The 22,548-nt window shown below is 44.7% G+C and overlaps 1 protein-coding gene across 1 annotated transcript in view; it reads right to left on the bottom strand.

Annotated features, from left to right (window-relative positions):
* LOC102827655 (collagen alpha-1(III) chain-like) overlaps positions 1-22,548 on the bottom strand; it is a 137,996-nt gene that overhangs the window by 73,084 nt on the left and 42,364 nt on the right. Inside the window, exons 2-5 of the mRNA XM_006866797.1 lie at positions 22,110-22,252; positions 15,780-15,895; positions 13,983-14,103; positions 13,634-13,687 (exon numbers count right to left, since the gene is read on the bottom strand). Of these exons, the coding sequence (XP_006866859.1) occupies positions 13,634-13,687; positions 13,983-14,103; positions 15,780-15,895; positions 22,110-22,252 (434 nt within the window). The remainder of the gene's footprint in view (positions 1-13,633; positions 13,688-13,982; positions 14,104-15,779; positions 15,896-22,109; positions 22,253-22,548) is intronic.

Genomic DNA, 22,548 nt, shown 5'->3' with positions numbered 1-22,548 from the left:
CTTCTATTTGCTCTGTTTTTTTGTGTGTTGTTTTGGGAGAGGGGATGTACACAGAAACACTCAAAAATATATGATCATTGAAACAACCAAAGGGTACATTCTGCAAGCCTGCTTCCTGGCCGCCAGCTCTCAGTCCCTCTCTTTCCATGAATCTAGACTCCTCAGCTGCTCCCTCTCTCCATGTCCCCATCTCTGGTGTCGCTGCTTCTCTGGATAGGGTCACACATTCCATTTGCTCTCTTCTCCCTTGACGGTCCTAGGGTCCTCTGTTTCTGGACTGTAAGATTAGCTACTCCCCATTTTTGTTATAAAACTTCTACATTTACAGTTGTGACAGTCACCATTAGTCAGCAACATATGTTTTAAAACCTTTCGTTGTGAATTGGGTGTAAGTTTACAGAGCACATCCATTTTCCATTCCACAATTCACACACATCTTGTTTCATTTCATTGGTTGCAAACCCCACAATGTATCAGCCGTCCTTCCATCTCCTCCCTGGGTTTTCGGTTTCCAGTCCTCTTTCTTTAACCTTCTTGACTTTAGCCTGGAGTAATTGCTGTCCTTTTGATCTCAAATGGTTGGCAGTTCTAAGGTGTGTGTACCTGCTTAATGTTAGTGTTCCCCTTATAAACCTGTCTATTGCTATGGTTGAAAATTGAGCCACAGGAAGAGTTTATTTCCAGACCTGAAGGGTGACTAAGGATCATAGTCTGGGGTTCCACCAGTCTTCATCAAGTCAGTAAAGGTGATCTTTTTTTATAATTTTGCTTTTTGTTCCACGTTTTTCTCCCTGGGAACTCTTTCCCTCTCAGAGCAGTTGGTAGTAGTAGCTGGGCATTCTAGTTCTTCTGGTCTCAGGATCATCGAGACTGAGTTCACATGGTCCATTAGGCCATTGGACTATTTGTTTCCATGTGTCTTCAATTTTCTTCACTGATGGCAACTTTTGAAGAGTGGGCTCATGAGTTTTTGAGACTCCAGTTGTCTCTCATCAAGCAGGGTGTAGAACATTGTCTTTGTGAACAGCGTTACCTCCGCTGACCTCGGTGTCCCCTGACAACCTCAATCTAGATCTTTAAATCTCCCTAGCCCTTAGATTTGAGTTCATCCTACTGAGTTTTCCTCTGACTCAAAAGAGAACTTGATACCTCCCACAGAGCCAAAGGACCTATGTTCCTTTTATCTGGGAACCGTGGTATCGCAATGCTGAAAACACTGGACTGCTAACTGAAAGGTCAGTGGTTCGTCCTTACCAGAGAAAAGACCTGGTGATTTGGTCCTGTTAGGATTATGGCTTAGGAAACCCTAAGGGGAAGTCCTATGGTTTCTATGGGTTGGAATCGGCGCCACAAAAAACCCCAATGTATTTACCACACGGCTGTCAGTTCTGCAGCAAGAATGTGGTTCTCTGCCAATTCATAATTGTAGTTGGGCCTATCCAAGGTGGAAAAGGGGAGATGGGAGTTGAGATAAACTTAATTTAAAATAGTTCACTGTAAGGAGCTCTGGTAGTGTAGTGGTTACAAATCGGGCTGCGAACCACAAGGTCAGCAGTTCGAAACTACCAGCTGTTCCGTGGCAGAAAGATGAGGCTTTCTGCTCCCGTAAAGATTTACACCCTCGGAAATCCTGTACAGGGTCGCTATGAGTCAGAACCGACTCCACGGCACACAACAACAACAGCATCATAGTTCGTTGTTTGAACCTGGATAGAGTTACAAAGAAGATAGAGATGGATAGAAATTGAGGCAGAATAGAAGTGATGGGAAAAACCATTGCTGTTGAGTTGTTTCAGACGCGTAGTGACACCACAGGAGAGGGCAGAACTACTTCAAAGGGTTTCCAAGGTGGCGCTGTACGATCAAGTTGTTGTTGTTGTTGTGAAGTGCCGTGGAGTCAATTCCAACCCATAGCGACCCTGTATAGGGTTTCCGACGAGCAGCTGGGGAGCTTAAACTTCTAACCTTGCAGTGCAAACGGCTTTGCAGTCTGGCGCATTAACCCACAGCACCACACCAGGACAAAGTAGTGGACCACAAAGTCAGTTTGAATCACAAGGTTGGTGGTTCAAGTCCACCGGCCCCTCCTTGGAAACTCTATACAAGGTTGCTATGAGTTGAAACCAATTTGACCACATTTAAAAACAACAACAATTGTTACAGAAGCACATTGCCACAGCGTTTTCCCGTGGTGCAGCTGGTGAGTTTGAACTGCTGACCTTTCCTTTAGCAGCTGAGCACTTAACCACTGTGCCACCAGGGATCCAACTCTAATTCCCCAAAGACCAATTGAATGGTAGTCTTTGGGCTTTTAACATTAACCAAAAGACAGCATTAAAGAGCCATCCAATCAGAATCAGAAACATACCCATGGGATCTTAGCTTCTGACTTCTTGAATTATGGTTTCTCAGAGCGCCCTTGAATTACATTTGCAATCAGCAGTCCCTGCTTTTTTTCAGTGGTGGAGTCCCCTGGTGTGGCAACTCAAGGTCAGTGGTTCAAACTTACTAGCCGCTCCTCAGAAACCCTGTACTGGGTGGCTATGAGTTGGAATCGACTGACAGCACTTAACAACAACAACAACAACATCTGAGAATCAGTGTTCAAAGGCTTTATTTGGGGCTCTGGTGAGATTAAGCAGCCCAAACAAATAATGCTGGAAAATCTCACCCACCCACCAATGTCTGCAGAAGGCTGTGTAACCAATCTCCCCTCATGTCAACAGACGCTGCTTACCCAGAATGCTTGGGGCATTGCTATTGTTGTTGTTGTTAGGTGCCATCGAGTCTGTACTGACCCATAACAACCTTATGCACAGCGGAACTAAACACTGCCTGATCCTGGGCCAACCGCACTACTGCTGCCACTTGGCCAATCCATCTCGCTGGGGGTCTTCCTCTTTCTCTCTGACCCTCCACCTTACCAAACAGATATCCTTCTCCAGTGACTTGTCCCTCCTGACAATATGTCTGAAGTATGAGAGACGAAGTTTGGCCACCCTGGTCTCCACGGAGCACTTGAATTACTGTTGGTTGCACTTCTTCCAACACAGATCTGTTGGTTCTTTTGGCAGCCCATGGCACTTTCAATATTCTCCTCCAACACCGTATCTCAAAAGCATTAATTCTTCTATGGTCTTCCTTATTCACTGTCCAATGCTTGGGACATTGGTGAACAGATAGACTATGGTCTAGACACACAACTACATACATATTAGTCAGCCACAAAGACCAATGAAGTCTTGACCCAATGTTACTACGTGGATGAACCTTGAAAGCTTTATGCTCCATGCAATAAGTCAGTCACCAAATGACAAATACTACATGCTGTCACTTATAGTAAACATGTGGAATGGGCAGATGGGCAGAGGTAGAAAGTAGGTTAGTGGTGACCAGGGGCTGGGGGCAGGGGACAATGATGAGTTCCTGCCTAACAGGTCCAAAGTTTCTGTTTGATTTGGAAACAGTAGTGGTGATGGTACAAATGTTCACTTATAAATGGTTACAAGGGTGAAGTTTGTATCTATCTCTATCTCCACAATAAAATTTAAAGAGAGAGTGTTCACTAGAGAAAGAGAGAGAGAGAGATTGAGAGAGAGGCAGGGTGGAGGGGAGTTATTCTGGCTCAGCTTACACTGTAACCAGCGATGATGACAGGTCAGGGCTGGAGAGAACCCCACGTGTCCTGCCTGTTGACAAAGAGGTCCTGACAGGTGTCCTGGACTCTGTGGCAATCTCTGTCCCCTTCTCTAGATGGAGAAGGAGACCACAGGGGAAGACGGCTAGACACCCGTTCTCCCCACAGTTTGCATTATTTGCTCAAGGAGCCCCTAGTCTCCAGGACACAGCCAGAGGAAGTGGGGTTCCGCAGAACTTAATGTTGATGGTGTTGTTTGAAATCACTGAACCTCAGGTCATCTGCCTTGTCCAGAACTGGGCTGACCTGGCCTTCTCTGCAGGGATTCTCACGAGAGTTGAGAAACATCCTAGAGACTGAGAAAGGAGACCAGAACAAATCTCACAAAAGCTCCCACTTCTTTTGCCCTTCTCAGGGAGTCAGTTTAGACTTGCTGCTCTGAGCTCCTGGTGCCACTCTAGTAGATAGAGGTGTGGGGAGTAGGGGGCAGTGGGGGGCACAGGGGGGCACTTATTCCCTCCCCCACCCCCAAGACGTCCAAGGGGGCACCAGCTGAATGAGGCTCCAAGGCACTGGACAAGAAGTCAATGTCTGGTGTTTGTTAAATTCCATTGTGAGAAATAACTCTTAGGATGGTCCATCTTCAGGAAGGAGGGGGTTCCAGAAAGATGCAGGTTAGTGTAACAATAGAAGCTCATGGAAGGGGAAGAAACTTGTTTGACTGAATAGGAACTTTAAATAAGAATGCAACCATCAAGGAAAAAGGGGAAGCTCATGGGGGAAGGGGAAGAGTAACTTTAGGTAAGAATGGGGAAATTAGGCAGCATCTGAAAGATGGTTAACCCCATAATACTCAGTCAATGAGGAACCCAGGAACGGGGAAGGGATTTTCTTGAGAGAGGAGGATAAACTTTTTTGCCAGCCGACCACACAGTGCCTCTGCCAGTGTCTACTGAGTTTGGTGCCTGGTTTTGCAAAATTGAACAAGAAAAGCCGCTCTCTCTCTCTCTCTCTCTCTTGCTTGTTAAAATGATTGGATTTCTTGAGCATTCATGGGTAAGCACTTGTGATAACTCATCGGTAACATCGTATGGTATAAGGTGGTCCTTCCCAGTTCTTCCCCAGGAGACCCATAGAGGTCAGGTCCTATTCAGGGATTTCTACTGACCTGCTAGTACCCGAGAGGAACTGAGGCAGTGTCCAGGGTATTGACAATGTTTCTCTCACCATTAACCTAAGTACTGACTCATAGTGACCCTGTATAGGGTTTCCAACGTATTACTGATGGGTTTGAACTGCTGACCTTGAAGTTAGCAGTCCAGTGCTTATTCTATAGCACCACACCAGGATTCCTCTCAGTGTCTATTCATCTTGAATTTGGTGTACAGTTTAGAGATTGCCCCTGGTGCTAGCTACCCTCACTCCGCCTCTGCACTGTGGGGGTTCTGGTGTTGGCCCAAGAGAGCCCAGACTTTCTCCCAGTGGGAGGTCATCTCTCCATCAGGTTTTGGTGGGAATATGTCAGCAGGTGGAGGCCAGTTTGTCCTGTTGGACTTTCATATTTGTTAATTACTTACACTTACTCCCAATCCAAAACTTCTTTCAACTGAGTTACAAAACTGGTTGGACTTGTACTGCAAAGCAGAAAAAAAGCAAGCAATGAGAAATCAGGTAACAAAGTGACATAATGGCTAGCTGCTCATGAGATGCTTGTTGTTGTTGTTGTTGTTGTTGTTGTGTACTGTGGAGTTGTTTCCAACTCATAGCGATCTATGTATAACAAAACACTGCCCTGTCCTCTACTTCCGATTGTGTTGCTATGTTTGAGTCATATGCTAAGTCGTACCCTACATGTCAGAACCTCAAAATTGCTAGGTTTGAGCCCATTGTCACAGCCACTGTGTCAAGCTGTCTTGAGGGAGAGTCTTTGTCTTCTTCGATGATACTTTTCTTTACCAACCATGATGTCCTTCTCCATGGACTAGTCCCTTTCGATAGTTGTGCAAAGTTTGTGAGAACAAGACTCACCATCCCTACTTCCTGTTATGGGCTCTGACTCACAGCAACCCTACGTACAACAGAAAGAAATACTGCCCGTTCCTTCACGAGCCTCACAATTGTAATATTTGAGTTCATTGTTACAGACACTAGGTTAATCCAGCTCTTTCTCACTGCCCCCTCCACTGTCCCAACCATGATGTCCTTTTCCAGGGACTGGTCCTTTCTGGGCACATATCCAAAGTAGGTGAGATGAAGTATTGCCATCTTTGCTTCTAAGGAGCCTTCTGTACTTCTTCCAAGACAGACTTTGGGTTCTTCCGGCAGTCCATGATATGTCAGCAATATTCTTATCCAACACTCCTCCTCTCTTTCTTTGCAAATGATGCTGCACAGGTGTGATGGGACCACTTGAACCCTGAGCCCACTTTGATTGCTTTGTTGCATCAACTAATGGTAATGGAGTCCTCTCTTTTCCCTCGTTGACTTGTAATGAGGCCGAGTATGTACACACCACTACTTAGCAGGCAGGTTGGGACAAAGTGAGATCCTAGTTGCACCCTGGGCATTGTGTCTGGGACCCTGTGCTGGCTCTGGGTAAACTCTTGTCTCTATGACTCTAATCCATGCTCTCCATTTTATGAACTCCCTCCAGAAACACTCATTCCCACACTTCCCGTTCCTCTCCTTACCTGTCACTCCTGGTCTTAGCACAAGTGGGGAGCTTTAAAGAACAGAAATTTGTTTTCTCACAGATTAGGAGGCTAAAAGTCCAAATTCAGGGTACCATCTCTAGGGGAAGGCTCTCTGTCTGTTCTGGGAGAAAGTTCTTGTCTTAGGTTCTCGAGCTCCAGTGTTCCTCAGTTTCTTGTAGACCCTCAAGAGGCATTAATCTTTTCCCTACCCATGCTGGCATGTTTGTGTGTGTCTTGGTAAGTGCCGTTGAGTCTGGTTCTGACTCATAGTGATCCATATAGAGTTTCTAAGGAGAAGCTGGAGGATGTGAACCACCTACATTGTGGTTCGCAGTCCAGTGCTTATCCTACAGTGTGCTTATCCTATATCAGGTCTCCTCTGTGTCTAATCTGCTCTTTTCACAACTCAAAAGTGATTATTTAAGTCATAGCCTACATGTCAGAACCTCACGCACATAACAAAGAAAACCTTCTTCCCAAGAAGGATGCCATCTACAAATTGTTGTTATTGTTATGAAGTGCTTTGGAATCGGTTCCTACTCATAGCGACCCTGTATAGGGTTTCCAAGGTAGAGGGGAATAAAATTCTAACACATAAGTTTTGAGCGTATAATCCAATCTCTACTAACTGCAGGGCTTGCTGGGAGCAGGGACAGTCCTACCTAGAAGTTACGCAAGCTTCCAGGTCTTTCCTGGCATTCTCTTATTATTTCTTGCTGTGTGGGCTCCTTGCTGCCACACTGAGTCCTTTACAGGCTCCCCCCCCCTTTTTTTTTCTGTAGAATCCAGTGAGGAAGAAGAGCCCCCTGTAACCTCGCACTCAACATTTGGACTGGAGGCACTGGGTTCCAGCATGTCGGCATTGGAGTCCAGAGCTGGTGTTTTCTGATGCATTTTAACCTGAGCACATCAACATTCAATGGCCCAGTTAACCCTGGTAACCCAGTCATTCTCTGTGTGAGAAATAATCCTCACAGCTGGTCCCATCTTTAGGAATAAGGGTCCAGGAAGTTGCTAATTGAGATTATTGGCTAGTATAGCAAAAGGAGCCCATGCACCTGGGGCAGGCATGTGTAAACAGAATAAAGTAAGGGAGTGGGAAGGGAGGCTGTTCAAAAAGTAGAAACTTTAAAGTAAGAATGTTGTTATTGTTGTTGTGTGCCATGGAGTCGGTTCCAACTCATAGCAACCCTGCACAGGGTTTCCGAAGGTGTAAATCTTTACGGGAGTAGAAAGCCTCATCTTTCTCCCACGGAGCAGCTGGTAGTTTCGAACCACTGGCCTTAAGGTTCGCAGCCCGATTCGTAACCACTATACTACCAGAGCGAAATAGTTAGTGTCCGGAAAGATTGTTCACCCCGTAGTACTCAGTCAGTGAGGAACTGGGGGAAGGCCTTTGGAGCTAGGAGATAGAGATACTTGTTAAACAGCCTTGCGGCATGTCTGCCTGTCTTGTCTTCTGGGTTTTACACCTAATTTTGCAAAGTCAAATAATAAAGCCTCACTCTCACTAAAATGAGTACAGATTGTATTTTTTGCTGGTAAACATTCATGATAACTCAACGGTGTGACCTCATGCAGGATAAGGTGGTCCACCCCACTTTTCCCTCTGGAGACCCATTAGGGTAAGGTCCTAGTCAGGGCATTTTACCAACCCGCCAGTTGCCAAAAGGAACCGAGGCAGTGTCTGGTGTATTGATGATGCTTCTCAATCTGCATTCACTAATCTGGCACTTTAGAAAATAGGGAGTGGGCATTATAGACTCTGTTCCTTAACTATATGTATTCATCTATTAATGTTAGGGTAGAAACATGCTAGAAGATTTGTTTTTGTTCTCACTGTCATGTCTATGTCTTGGAGTGTGGTGCTGTAGGATAAGCGCTTGATCACAAGTTCAGCGGTTCAAACTCACCAGCTGCTTCTCAAAAACCCTATACAGGGTTGCTATGGGTTGGAACTGACTCGCTGAAACTTAACAACAACAATATTATGTCTTGAATTTGTGATTTCATTTCCACCCCCACCAACCCCCATCATCTGTAGAGCACAAAAAATTACCTAATTTTTCATTGCTAGACATATAATGTTGTCATTGGAAATTTAGATCTAAAAAAAAAACAGGTCTTGCCATTTAATTACCGATGGTGAGAAAAGCTTCAGGTCAACAATTCTCAAGCTCAAATGGTTTCAAATTTGGAAGGTGTGTGCCAGGGTTGTGTTCTTTCAACATACTTATTCATGTTGTATGCTGAGCACATAATCTGAGAAGATGGATTCTATGAAGATAAATGTGGCATCAGGATTGGAGGAAGACTCATTAACAACCTGTGATATGCAGATGATACAAGTTAGCTTGTTGAAATGGAAAAGGACTTAAATATTTACCAATGAAGATCAAAGACCACAGTCTTTGGTATGGGTTGCACCTGAATGTAAAGAATATAAAAAAATCCTCACCACTGGACCAATAAATAACATCAAGATAAATGGAGAAAAGTTTGCAGTTGTTAAAGACTTCATTTTACTTAGATCAGTCATCACCACTCACGGAAGCAGCAGTCAAGAAACCAAATGACGTATTGCATTAGGCAAATCTGCTGCACAAGATCTCCTTAAAGTGTTGAAGAGCAAAGATGTCAGCTTGAGGACTAAGGTGTGCCTGACCCAAAACATGGTATTTTCAATCACCTCTTATGCATGTGAAAGCTGGACAGCAAATGGCAATGACTGTAGAAGAATATTAAAGGTACCATGGGCTGCCAGAAAAACAAATTTGTGTTGGATAAAGTGAAGCCAGAGTGCTCCTTAGAAACCAGGATGGCTAGATTTCATCTCTCATACTTTGGACGTATTATCAGGAGCGACCATTCCCTGGAGAAGGACATCATGCTTAGTCAGTAAAAAAGAGGACGATCCCCCAAAAGATGGATTAGTACAGAGGCAGTAGCAATGGGCTCAAGCATAGCAATGATTGTGAAACTGGCACAGGACCGGGCAGTGTTTCATTCTGTTGTTCATAAGGTTGCTGCTATGAGTCTGTACCAACTTGATGGAGCCTAACAACAACATGGACTGCCAGAAGAACAAACAAGTCTGTGCTGGAAGAAGTACAGCTGGAGTACTCCTTAGAAGCCAGCATGGTGAGACTTAGTCTCTATACTTTGGACATGTTATCAAGGAGGGACCTCTCCCTTGAGAAGGACTTCATGCTTATAAAAGTGGAGGGTCAGTAAAAAAGAGAAAGAGCCCCCCCCAGCCAGATGGATTGGCACAGCAGCAGTGGGCTCAAGTGTAACAACTGTGAGGTTGACTCAGCACTGGGCAGTGTTTCATTCTGTTGTCCATAGAGTCGATGAGTCAGAACCGACTAGACAGCATCTAACAACAACAATGATGCTTACGAGGCCAGATGCAATCTTCAGGATTAAGTGAGATCTTGAGTCAATCTCTTTTGAGATCTAAGAAGAAAGAGAAGTGAGCTCAGAAGAATTGACTGGCACTAAGAAACAAGAGCCAGGAGTGGAGTGTGTCCTTTGCATTGTGAAGGTCCTAGATCTAGAGGAAGATTGAAGTTAGGATGTGTGGAGATCTCCAAGGACGATTTGGCCTACAGATGCTGAAAGAAGACAAGGATCTTTCCCCAAAGCCTTCCTCTAGAGTCTGCACTCGGAATTTGGAATCGTAGCCTGTTAAATGTGAGAGAACAAGCTCTTGAGAAAGCTGTCCTCTTGTGGTAATTCTGTTACGGTAGCAATGGAGAACTAAGACAATGTGGAATGACCAGGAAGCAGCTCCACATATTCCTTCCACACACTAATGTTCCAAAAGGGTCACAGGGCATTGTGCCAAGACTTAGATCAGATCAGCTGCAGCTAAGCCTTGCCTCTGTAGAGACATGCAAGGTCACCAGGGAGTTACAGCTGAGATGGCCCCAACACAACCAAGAAGTGTCAGAGGTTTGAATGTTTCCACCAACAGAGCCTACTATGGTTCCGTGAACTGGAAGGTGGGATTGCTATGTGGCCCCTCTGAGCTTCCTGATGCCATTGGGCAAAATGTTAAAGAAAAGAAAAAGAGTAAAATGAGTGATGATTAATATACAAATAATAGCATCTTTCTATATTAGGCAGTAAGCAGTTAATGAAATACAATTGGAAAAAATATAACTTTCACAGTAGCAACAAAAAATACAAAATACCTGGAAGCCAAAAAGGGGGAAAAAAACCGAGTAAGTCCTGCTGTGTGGGGAGATCAGAAAAGAACGTTCTACTGATAAAAGATTTGAATAAATGAAAGACAAAATATGATCCTTTATGGGAAGATTCAATATTTTCAATGGCAAATTAATCATAAGAAAAAAAACTTGACAAGATAATTCTTTAAAAAAAAAGTATTGTATATTTGGTAAAAGCATACATAGCAAAACAGCCTCCCATTTAGCCATTCTTATACATAATGCTTAGTAACATTAGCTTCAGTCTTCATCTTGGGAAACCTCCTCCTTATTTCCCCCCTAGTTGGTTCATTTCTATCTACCTAGCCTCACTACCGAGTTCTCATCCATGCTTTTGAGTAACGGTTGGCCATTTGGTTCTAGATTTTATTTCCAAAAATAAATGAAAAGGAGTAGCACCAAAAAATGTTTGAAAAAGATCGTGCTGGGGAGACTTCCAACAAGATGGACTGACACGGTGGCAATCACAATGAATTCAAGCGTAACGATTGTGAGAATAGCGCAGGATCAGCCTGGGTTTCATTTTGTTGTGCATAGAGTCGCTACTGAGTCAGAACCTACTGGATGGTGCCTAACAACAACAACATGATGGTACTCTCAGAATGAATAGGTCTGTTTTAGAGAAAATACAGCCAGAATGCTCCTTAAAAGCGAGGACGTCAAGAATTTGTCCTGCTAACTTCAGATATGTTGTCAAGAGGAACCAATTGCTGCAGAAAGATGTCCTGCTTGATAAAATGGAGGGTCAGCACAAAAGAGAATGACCTCCAATGAGGTGGGTTTGAGTAGCGGCAACATCTGACCCAGGCTATCTACTATTTTGATGCTGGAGGAGGATGGAGTAACGTTTTCTTTCTGTTGTGAGTTGAAGCCGACTCGATGGCACCACTAACATGGTGGAGTTTGCACTTGAACAGGCAGAGTGATCATGGACCCACAGGCAAGTTATCTAGTAGCTGAGGGAGGATCTCAGGGAGGTAGTAGAAATTTGTGACTATAACGGAGAAATGCGCCCACACTGAAAACTGCTCTCCATTGTTGTTCCCTGAATGGCAAAAATATTTTGGAAAGTCTCTTCAAATTTGGTCTCTAGTTGAAGTCCCAGTCCGACTAAGTCATTGCCCTAAAAAAAAAGCAAACACAAAACCAATAATGGTCATTGTCAATGAGCTTGGACTCCCCTGTTCCAGATCATCTGGAACCTTCTTTTGCTGTTGTTGCTGTTGATAAGTGCCGTCGACTTGGTTCTGAACTATAGTGACCCTGTATAAGGTTTCCAAAGAGCGACTGGTAAAACTGAACCACCTACCTTGGTTCAAGGAGCTCTGGTACCCTGGTGGTTACAAATCGGGCTGCTAACCTCAAGGTCAGCAGTTTGAAACTACCAGCTGCTCCGGAGGAGAAAGATGAATCTTTCTGCTCCTGTAAAGATCTGCAGCCTCGGAAATCCTGTGCAGTGTCACTATGAGTCAGAACTGACTCCATGGTGCTTAACAACAACAACAACAACAATTTTAAGGTTCAAACCGACCTTGTGGTTAAGTGCTTATCCTACAATCCCACACCAGGGTTTATCCTGCAGCGCCACACCACGAGCCTCATTTTAGACAGCCTAAATGTTAAATGGAGTCCTGGTGTGGCACTGTGGGATAACGTGCTGGATTGCAAGGTTGGTTTGAACTGCAAGGTTGGTGGTTCAAGCTCACCAGCCTCTCCTTGGAAACCCTATATAGGGTCGCTATGAGTTGGAACTGACTTGACAGCACTTAACAACAACAATAAATGTCAAATGAGAATTAATCCAATCGAGAGTAGCTTATGGTTTTTATTTGGAAGCCAGAGAAGCATTATACTGCAATTAATTCCTGATCACACATTTCTCTCTTGATTTAATTTTTAAATATTCTAGTTATTCGATTTTCAAATCTGGCATACATGACTTTTAATAATATGTTAGTACAGAAGTGTCTAAAGCAAGTTATTGGTCTCTGCTTTTTCATTCACTCTCATCCCTTTAGTTAATACTTGTTAACGTTTTGACACACCACTCGGAAAGTCAGAGATAAAGAAATTCACACTTGTGAAACTTGAAACATTGAATTTGGTGTCTTCCATTGGAGAAGTCCTTTAACGGGTTAGTCTCCTTCCTATGGGAGGGGATGGGCTTGCCACCTATTCTCTGTGGAAGGAGCACTGGTGGTGTAGTGGGTTAAGCCCTGGGCTGCTAACTGCAAGGTCAGCATTTGGAACCCACTTGCTAATCCTTGGTAAAAAGACGGGGCTGGCTGCTCCCATAAAGATTTACTGCTTTGGAAACCCTATGCGGCAGTTCAACCATATCACACAAGGTTACTAAGAGTTGGAATTAACTCAATGTAAGTGTGTTTTTGTTTTCGTTTTTTCTCTGTAGGAGGAGATCTAGAAGGTCAGCAGTTTGAACCCACAAACCCCATCTTGGAAGAAAGATGAAGCTGTGTGCTCCCATACAGTCTCAGAGACCCTAGATAGTGTCACTATTAGTCAGAATTGAGTGGATGGCAATGGGCTTGTTTTTGGGAGCTTGAGAAGTGAATAAACTCTCGGAGCTCCTAGGCAATGTTCACGACACCTGCTGGCTTATTACCATTTTCTCTTCATGGATTGGAAGACTCGTGGAAGATGTCTAGAAGCTTTACTTGTATGTTTGCCTGTGATGAGGAAGATTGTGTAACTTCCCCAATATGAGAAGATGAAATGTAAAATGGCATAAATAAAAGAGAAGGATATGGAAGCAGGGAAAAGCACTTACTCTGCAATATACCTTGTTCATTTGAAAGAAGAGGCGCATGTCTCGTACAAAATCCTCAACTTGGTGATAATGCTTCTCCTTCAACTTCATCTTGATTTTGTCCAAACACATGGACTCCCTCGGGTCCTGAGAACCCTCTCTACTCTGTTGACAAAAATATCAACTCAGTCAGTTCAATAGATTTCCACCAACATGGCAAAGACAACAACAGCTTATATGTTTAGAATTCAGAGGACAAATTTCACAAATGCTAGTTTCAGGGTTTCTGGTTGTTACTTACGAAAAAGGAGCTTTTAGAACAGCCATAGAAGTTTAAGAGGAGGAACTCACATTTCTGCAAAAGATGAAGGAGGTCTTTTGTGAAAAGCAGCTTGGAGATAATGAGCCCCTATCCATGCCCAAACTGAACCCATAACTCAAGCCAGTCATCCGGAAGTTTTAAACACACATGTACACGGGTGTGTTCTTTGGAATGCAGCTTTGGGGGTTAGGTCATTGTGATCAAAACGCAGCTCCGGCTAGAACAGGTTGCCTTGAGCCCCACTCCTCTAGCCCTCGGCAAGGTTCTGCCGATTGTTTCTCTCTTATAAAGAGAAAGGAGAAGGTTTCAGGTTGGCCTTCTGACTTACCAGCTGCTCCTCAGGCAGCATCTGCCTCTTCAGGATCTCATATTCCTGATGACCTGGCTGGTCTTCTGGACATTTCTCCTGAATAATCTTTATGCTGCAGAAGATGCAACTCCAAGGATTCCTGAGAGATCAGGCATAACATGAGCAATTCTGCCTGACCTCTATTTGTGAAATAGCCACTGTTCCTGAGCTTTAGTCCTTTAGTCACAAGTGGCTGGTGGGCTTCACCTTGGAGCCAACTTCTCTCTCTCTCTCTCTCTCCTTATTCCCCATGCATGCTGTCAGGAGCTCTTCCTGGTACCTTTGCCAACTTCTATCCTGGAGATCCCTCTGCACAAGAGCCCCATGTGGGTTCAGTAACTAAAGACACCCTTTCCCATCAAAGATGTGTCTACTGAATGAGTTACCATGATGAACTTTCATTGACCCGAAAGCATGGGAAGCCGGATGAGCCTTACTTACTAGAATTGAGAATTGGAAATTGGACCTTAACCACTGGTGTTTTGGGCTTCAATGATTCCAGTCAAACTATGGTAGGAATCAGGAAACCAGCTCTTGTTTCTCAACTTTTCTGAACAAACACAGAGTACATGCTAAAAGCACCCTCCCCTCTAGCTTTGCCACATCTATTGTTAGAATTTATACTGCAGAAACTTCTTGGAAAGGACACTGATCTTCCATTATCTATGTTTCATTCTCTACTCTTCCCTGCCATCCTCTCTGGCCCAGGAGGCTCTCAATAGTCAGATGGACAAGTTGACCCTTCCTATAGATGTCAGTTAGCCTCTCTCATTGACCACCCTAGTGTGTACTCAATGTGTCCATGGAACAGAGATGGTTGTTGCTGTTGTTAGGTGCCATTGAGTCGGTACCGATTCATAATGACCTTATGCACAACAGAACGAAACACTGCCTGGTCCTGGGCCAACCTCACAATCATTGCTATCCTTAAGCCCATTGATGGCTGCCACTGTGCCAATTAATCTCATTGGGGGTCTTCCTGTTTTTTTCCAACCCTCCACTTTACCAAACTTGATATCCCTCTCCAGTGACTGGTCTCTCCTGACAATATGTCTGAAGTATGAGAGACGAAGTCTGGCCATCCTGGCCTCCAAGGAGCACTCTGGCTGCACTTCTTCTAACAGATTTATTTGTTCTTTCGGCAGCCCATTGCAACTAGAATGTCAATCAATTTTCTGACCTTGCAGATGGTTCAAGTGGCCAAAAGCAGAGGTTTATGGGAAACCCCTGATACAGCACCATTCTCTGAGAGTTACCAGGTAGCAAGTGGACTACATTTGACTCTTGGTAGACACTGCCCTCCCTGTCCACAGGACACTGCAGCACACTCACCGACAGAATGCTTTCTCAATTGCTATGGTTTCTCACACACCATCACCTCTGACCAATGATGCAATGTGCCCCAAAGAAAGTGAAACAGTGGGCTCACCCCCACAGAATTCACAAGTCTTACTATAGATCCCTGATCTAGAATCAGCTGACCAGATATGACTTCTGAAGGCTCACTGCAGAGGCTTTGTCAGCTTCGAGATGGTGTCTGCTTTAAACTGTCATTCCGTGAATGAGGTCATTGCTCCCACAAAATGCACAGGTCTGAGTCAGACGTATCTCTTACTATTCCACCCACTAACCCCTGGAAAAGTTTTGCCGAAGTATCTGGATCCCAATGCCCAACCGTACTCCCTGAGCATCAAGACATGGACAACCAGAGATGGCAACTCTGCAGGCTTGAGTGTGCGTGGTGGAAGGAGAGACAGCAGGCTGCGTCTCACTAACCTCTCAGTTTCCACAGGATGGATGTGACAGTCTTCATGAAAGGATCTTGTACATGTGTCACAGCAGACCAGCCTGCCTCCATCCTGGCATACCGCACACAGATTTGAATTTTCTGGCTAGAAAATGAGACCATGGAGACATCACTTAGATCAGTGAGACCCCGGAGAATCTATATGGTAGAACTCCACTACACGTTTTATACCAAGGCAGGAACTTAAAGTCTATCTCCCTGAGAGGTTAAGTAGAAACACCAACTGGAGATTTCAGAAGACATTCTGGCCTATAGTAAAGGTCAGGAAGAGGGCTATGTGTCCAACCAAAGTTTTCTTTATGTAAACAGATGGTAACTCAGTGACGATTTATGGATAGTGTAAGACACTTACAATTCATCTGGCACACACCTTGCCCTCAAGAACAGTGTCTTACCTAGTTGTCTACATTGTATTGCCTAAACTGATTTGTGGACAGGTGATTTACTGAGAATTGTATGTGGTGGAACAAACGTCCGAGAAATCATTGCATTCTCCTTTCTTCACCAAAGTCTCCCGAGAAATTAAAGAAAGGACCTGGGCAGGGGGTCCTTTGGAACTGTAGCAATGGTGGATGACCAGGTGGGTGCCAAGTGGGAGTTCTTTGGCTCTGGGAGGCTGGAGAAGGTCTCTCACATCAGCATGGCATTAAGATGTGGAGGTGGCTATAGCTCCTCTCTGAATGGCTAAGAAGGATAGTAACAGCAGTCATCAAAGCTGAAGACCTTGTCCCTACCTTTGTTTTCATGAACTGGTTCCTACTTTCATGAAGAAGACTTGGTGGCATTCTTGTTCAATAAAAAGGAAGATGAAGAGGCCTGCTGTTCCAGGGAAGCAGAGACCCTAATTAAGAGTACTATCTTACTGGTTGGTTATTGTGTGCCACCAAGTTGGTTCTGACTCATAGTGACCCTGTATAGGATTTTCAAGGCTGTAAATCTTTACAGGAGCAGAAAGCCTCATCTTTCTCTGCGGAGTGACTGGTAGATTTGAACCTCTGACCTTATGGTTAGCAGCCCAGCTTGTAATCCACTACACTATCAGGGCTAGCCACAAAATATTTGCCTGCCATTTGGGTTCAAAGTCTATGTTGTCCATGGGTCCAATGAGCTGAGACGAACTGGAACACATTTCAATTTGTAAATTCTCAGCTGTAAATTGAATACAAGAAGAAAAGACACAAAAGTCACAAATAGGAAAAAATTCTAGGTTGCAAGGTGTAGCTTGGCCCTGTGCTCTCTTTCAATATGAAAGCTTTAGCATGATCTGTTATGGAGGTCCTTGGACACGTCCCCAAATAGGCTCTAAGGTCGTCTTGGGATAGGGTCGTGCAACCATTTTTCCTCTTCATCATAGCAGATAAGACTCAGAGATGCTGACCACTCTTCTGAGGCTGCTGGATCAAGGTTTCTGAACTTCCATCCTATAAAACAGACGGCTGCAAATGGGACTTGAGAAAGAATGAATGACACATGTAATCCCACTCTCGAAGTTCCACTGTTGAAGAATTCTGTAATTCTCCCTAATCTTTTCAGCAAGAAATCTGTCCTTTGGTTTAACAGAGATTCTCAATCTTATGCAAAGGGGAATCATCTGGTGGAGTTAAAAAAAATATTCTGATGCTTGGGACCCTAGGGACAAGATTTTGATTCAATTAATCTGTTGTTGCTGTTAAGTGCCATCGAGTCAGTTCCAATTCATAGAGACCTTGTATAAAATTTTCAAGGAGTGATTGGTGGGTTTGAACTTCCAACCTTATGGTTAGCAGTTCGGTACTTATCAAACAGGACCACACCAGGACTTGTAATTAGCCTAGGTTGAGGCATAAACCAGACCAAATCATTGCTGTTGAGTTGATTGTGATTCAACATGATGGTGTATAATTCAGAGTAGAACTACTCCATAGGTTTCCTTGTTTGTAATCTTTGTGAAAGAAGATCACCAGACCTTTCTTCTGCAGCATGGTTAGGTGGGTTAAAAAAGTTGACCTTTAGATTAGATACTGCCATCTGTTGTTCTGACTCATAGCGACCCTGTATGACGTTTCTGATGCTATACATCTTTGTGGGAACAGAAACGTCGTCTTTTTCCTGTGGCGTCTCTAGTGGGCTTGAACTTCCAACCTTGTGGTCTGCAGTCCCGTGCTTATCCTTTGGACCCACCAGACTCCCCTTTAGCTTAGAAGTTGAGTGTAAACCATTTGAACTATCCAGGTGCCCCAGATTAGGATGTATTGTTGTTATTAAGTGCCATTGAGTCAGTTCCGACTCATAGCAACCCTGTATAGGGTTTCTGAGGAGAGGCTGGTGAGCTTGAACCACTGACCTTGCAGTTCAGACTGACCTTGTTGTCCAGTGCATTATCCTACAGTGCCACACTAGAACTTAGGCATTCATGCATTAAAGTTCCAGGTGATTCTAATGTGCACCCACTAGTTGAGGCCTCCGGTTTAAGGTTTAAGGCATTGGTTCTCAAAATAATAGTCTTAGAGCAGCAACATCAGCATTCTCTGAAACTTGTTAATGCAAATTCCTGGACCTCACCCTACACTTGCTGAGTCAGAAGCCCAGGGGTTGGGGTGCAGTCTTTGGTAGTACAACAAGTCCTCCAGGTGACTGTGATGCATTTGTGGTATAGACCACATTGGTTTACCCAAACCCAAACCAAACCCACTTCCGCCTAGTTGATTTTGATTCATAACAGCTCTACAGAAGTGGCCCATAGGGTGTCCTGGGCTGTAAATATTTATGGAAGCAGATTGCCACATCTTTCTCCTCTGGCATGGCTGGTGGGTTCGAACTGCTGATCGTTTGGTTAGCAGTTGAGTGCTTAACCACTGCACCACTAGGGCTCCTTCACTGGTGTATAGTGACTCACAATTTAGCTGCAGCACCAGGGCAGCTCTGGAAAACCTCAGAATCTCTGGGCCTGGAATCCCCAGGTGATGCTCATGTGCACAGCGAAGGCTGAAGCCTCAGAGATGAAGAGGTTTTTCTCCTGAGCTAGGGCTGGTGAGCTGTAAGCAGATGTCACCATCCACCTACATGCTCCACCATATAAAGGTTGTAGCAAGGGCAAGGACGGGCTGGCTGGAGCAGTGGCCCTTTCTTCTTCACACAGGTCTTGCCTGCGGCTATGAGAATTGATGCTCTGTGTTCCCCTAAGTCATCAGATGCTTCACTGAACCCAGAGATGAGAGCTGTTACACCACCAAAAGGTCCAACCTGCATGATACCGAGATCTTGCATGGAGAGAGCATTTGCTAGAAAACCCATGGGCATGTTGGTCACCTCCTCTCTGTGCTGAGGTCCTGTATCGGTGTAGTGGCACATAATTCTCTCATGAGTGATAGAGAGATCTTGCATGGAAAGAGCATTTGCTAGAAAACCCAAAGGCATGTTGGTCACCCCCTCTCTGTGCTGAGGTCCTGTATTGGTGTAGCGGCACATCATTCTCTCATGAGGGGTACACCCTGGAGATGGACACCAAGGGACTTTGCAGAAGATGTCCACCATATTGAATGAAAGACACAAAGTTTAATTTTGTTTAGAGAGGGGAAGTGTCCATGAGCTTGGCAGACCCTAAAGCAGACTTTGCATACGACAAATACAGAATGGACGGGCATGGGGGGTCAGAAGGGTTTGTACACCATCGGACACCTGTCAAGTTTGAGTAAAGTTGTCCACGGTTTGCTAAGTGCTAATGGTTCTCGTCCTAACCAGCTCGGCACCCCCTGGCTACAAGAGGACCCATGTCCTCTGCATGTACCTTTCCATAGTCTCCTTCTAGGACCCCCACCTGGAAGTTGCCAGATTGAGCTGTCCTGGCCGATGCTTACGGCTGTCTTGACCTCTCCTACTCCTGGGATGTGTAGGACTTGCCTTTGTTTCCCAACCTGCCTTCTCTAGAGTGTTGCCCTCCTCTCAGATTGTCCCCTGACTCCGAATCAGTAGACAAACCCTGCCCATTGCTACTTCCAGCTCCGTTGAGTCCATAGAGACTCCAGTGGTCGAGAGCTCTGACCCCTACACCCAGTCTGAGAAAAATGAGGGAATGGGAAGATTCCCACAGAAACAAATGGAAGATATACACAACCCAGAACCATTCATATCAGGTAGGGGAGGTAGGCGATATTATTTGCTCAGCACACCTAAGCTGACGAACCACAAACATACATCAGGGAAAAGCAGTAATGTCAGAGATAATACATCCAGGGGAACTCTTGCGTTACTCTGAACTAAGGTTGCAGTTAGTACTTACGTAGGGATCAATGAAGTCATTGCCGGAAGGCACCTGTCTTTTCTGTTGAAAAGAGAAAGACAAAGTGACAATACTGAACGTGATTGATTTGTACGTTAACTGTACATTTGAGCAGTCTTCTTTATTCCAGGGACTGTGTGTGGCCTATACATCTGTGCAGAGAATAAAAAGTTCTAAATTGTGTGTCAGCTCGGTGGGACCCAAGGGCCTCTCACCAAATGAAAGGTTTTTTTCCAGATTAGCAGCCGCTCAGGTGGTTACACTGGCCACATCAGTCCTTCCCAAAGATGTCATCTCCAAAATGTCCTTTGAGGAATATGTGTGTGTGTGTGTGAGTGTGAACGAGGTGAGGCCAGACTGGGCATGTGAGTGTGTGCATATGTGAGTGTGAACAAGGTGTGGCCTGACTGGATGTGTGAGTGTGTATATATGAGTGTGTGTACGTGTGTGTGTGTGAGTGAGTGTGAATGATGTATGGCTAGACAGGGTGTGAGAGTGTGTGTACACGTGTGTGTGTCATGGGAAGGAAAGAAATAGATAAAACAGTGGGGAGAATGTGCTGTTTACTCCCTGCTTCATTGGATGGCACATGGCTAATTATGCATTCATTCCAAGTGACCATGGGACATTTCTTGGGAAACTTTTGCTCTGATCATATGCTATAAAAACTAGAATACAGTGTTCAGATTGAAGTTGCTATGGCAGCAGCCCTTATAGATATTATACATTTCAAAATCATGCATGCCTTTCAGGGTTTAATGGTAAGAGAGTAAGGATGACACACAGCTCTTTCTATAAAATACACACCCAAGACCAGTTCTTTTTCATTATTTTTAAGGCTTGTTCCCATCTGTATCTTGGATGTCTTAATTAATGCTCAAGGAAACCCTGGCCTTGTGTACCATAGAATGTTCCAGGCAGCAAATGTAAAAACACCCATTATAAAATGGAGGTGGACCATAACCAGTTAATTTATAATGCTGCTGTTGTTAAAAGCCATCGAGTTGGTTCCGACTCATAGCGACCCTGTATAGGGTTTCCAAGGAGCAACTGGTGAGTTTGCATCGCCGACTTTGTGGTTCAAATCGACCTTCTGGTCCAGTACTTTATCCCACAGCGCCACACCAGGACTCCTTAATTTATAATGAGGATATGGAAAATCACCATTATGACTCATGAGACACTGATTAAAGTTCATGCGATAATCACCCGTTTCTTTGTTACTGGTGCATCTGGTAAAAATCCTCTCTGGAAGAGAAAAGAGATGAATACTTCTATTGAGTTTGGTAATTCCAACTGCCTTCCATATATTTCTACCTGATGTCCTACTGACAACCCAAATTTAAAGGGTCTTCATAGACAATAACCTGCCTCTCCAAATCTGTGATAAGCCAACTCTGCTTTCTATGGTCAACTTTCAGAACTCTTCTGCTTTCCTTCTAATGTCTAGGCGGGGTTTCCTTCGTAGACGTTTCTACACCCATCACTTCTTTCTCTGCCACAAGTCCAGCTAGAGTTTGTGGGTGACAGACAGCTATCTGTCAGACACCACCATTGTTCTTGGGCCCACAAAGGTGCCCAGGTCCCTGGGGAGAGAAGTTAGAAAAGCAGGCATGTGATAAATCAGGATGCCTCCTAGCATGCTTCAAGGACTTCAGAGTGAGGGGGAGAGTGGCCATGTCCGTCTGCCTCGCTTCTAGCACTTCCCTTGGAATGTTAATAATCCTACAAGGATTGCGAGCTGGGGTGCCCCTGGATGGTGCACATGGTTCACACCCTCAGCTGCTGAGGTTCAATACCATCCAGAGGTGCCTCACAAAAAAAGGCCTGGTGACTACTCCTGAAAACTCAGCCACTGAAACCCTTTGGAGTACAGTTCTAGTCTGCCACACTTGGGGTCACTGAGAGACGGTGGAAACTCAAGGGTAGTTGAGGTATGACTGAGAAAGAGGAGTCGGGGTCTTTCCCTGCAGCACTGAGAGTTTCTGAGAATGCTGTGTGTGTCCCTGACCTACGCCCTAGGCCCCTTATTTCGGGATACCTTGATCAGGTTCAGCAAGGGCCACCCGCCACACCGCACACTCAGCTTCCAGTTCTTTGATTTCTCGCGGTTGCCTTGAATTTCAAATTCCCTGGGGGTAAACCATCTTCCGTCCTCACCCTGAATACACTTCTCGGAGGTGCCTGTAAGTACACACAAACCCAGCTGAGTCCCCAGGACACCGGGGAAGGGACCCAGACTGCCTCCTGCCACTCTGGATCCGGAGCCCCCCAGTTTGAGCTTGGGGTCAGATGTAGGAGATTTCCCTCTCAGACTGGCTGATTCCTCCCCTTCATCTCACAGTGCTCGCCACCAAAATTTACCTTTTCTTTGTATCTTACAATTTAAAAAATATATATTTTATTATGAATTATGTGATAGTTTACATGGGAGAACATTAGTTTTACATTCATTCTATCGTATATCGTTTCAATGCCAT

The sequence above is a fragment of the Chrysochloris asiatica genome, unplaced genomic scaffold (genome assembly GCF_000296735.1).
Source record: "Chrysochloris asiatica unplaced genomic scaffold, ChrAsi1.0 scaffold00096, whole genome shotgun sequence".
In the NCBI taxonomy this organism is placed as follows: domain Eukaryota; kingdom Metazoa; phylum Chordata; class Mammalia; order Afrosoricida; family Chrysochloridae; genus Chrysochloris; species Chrysochloris asiatica.
The sequence above is the reverse complement of the archived record's forward strand: the minus strand, read 5'-3'. Positions and strand labels throughout refer to the sequence as shown.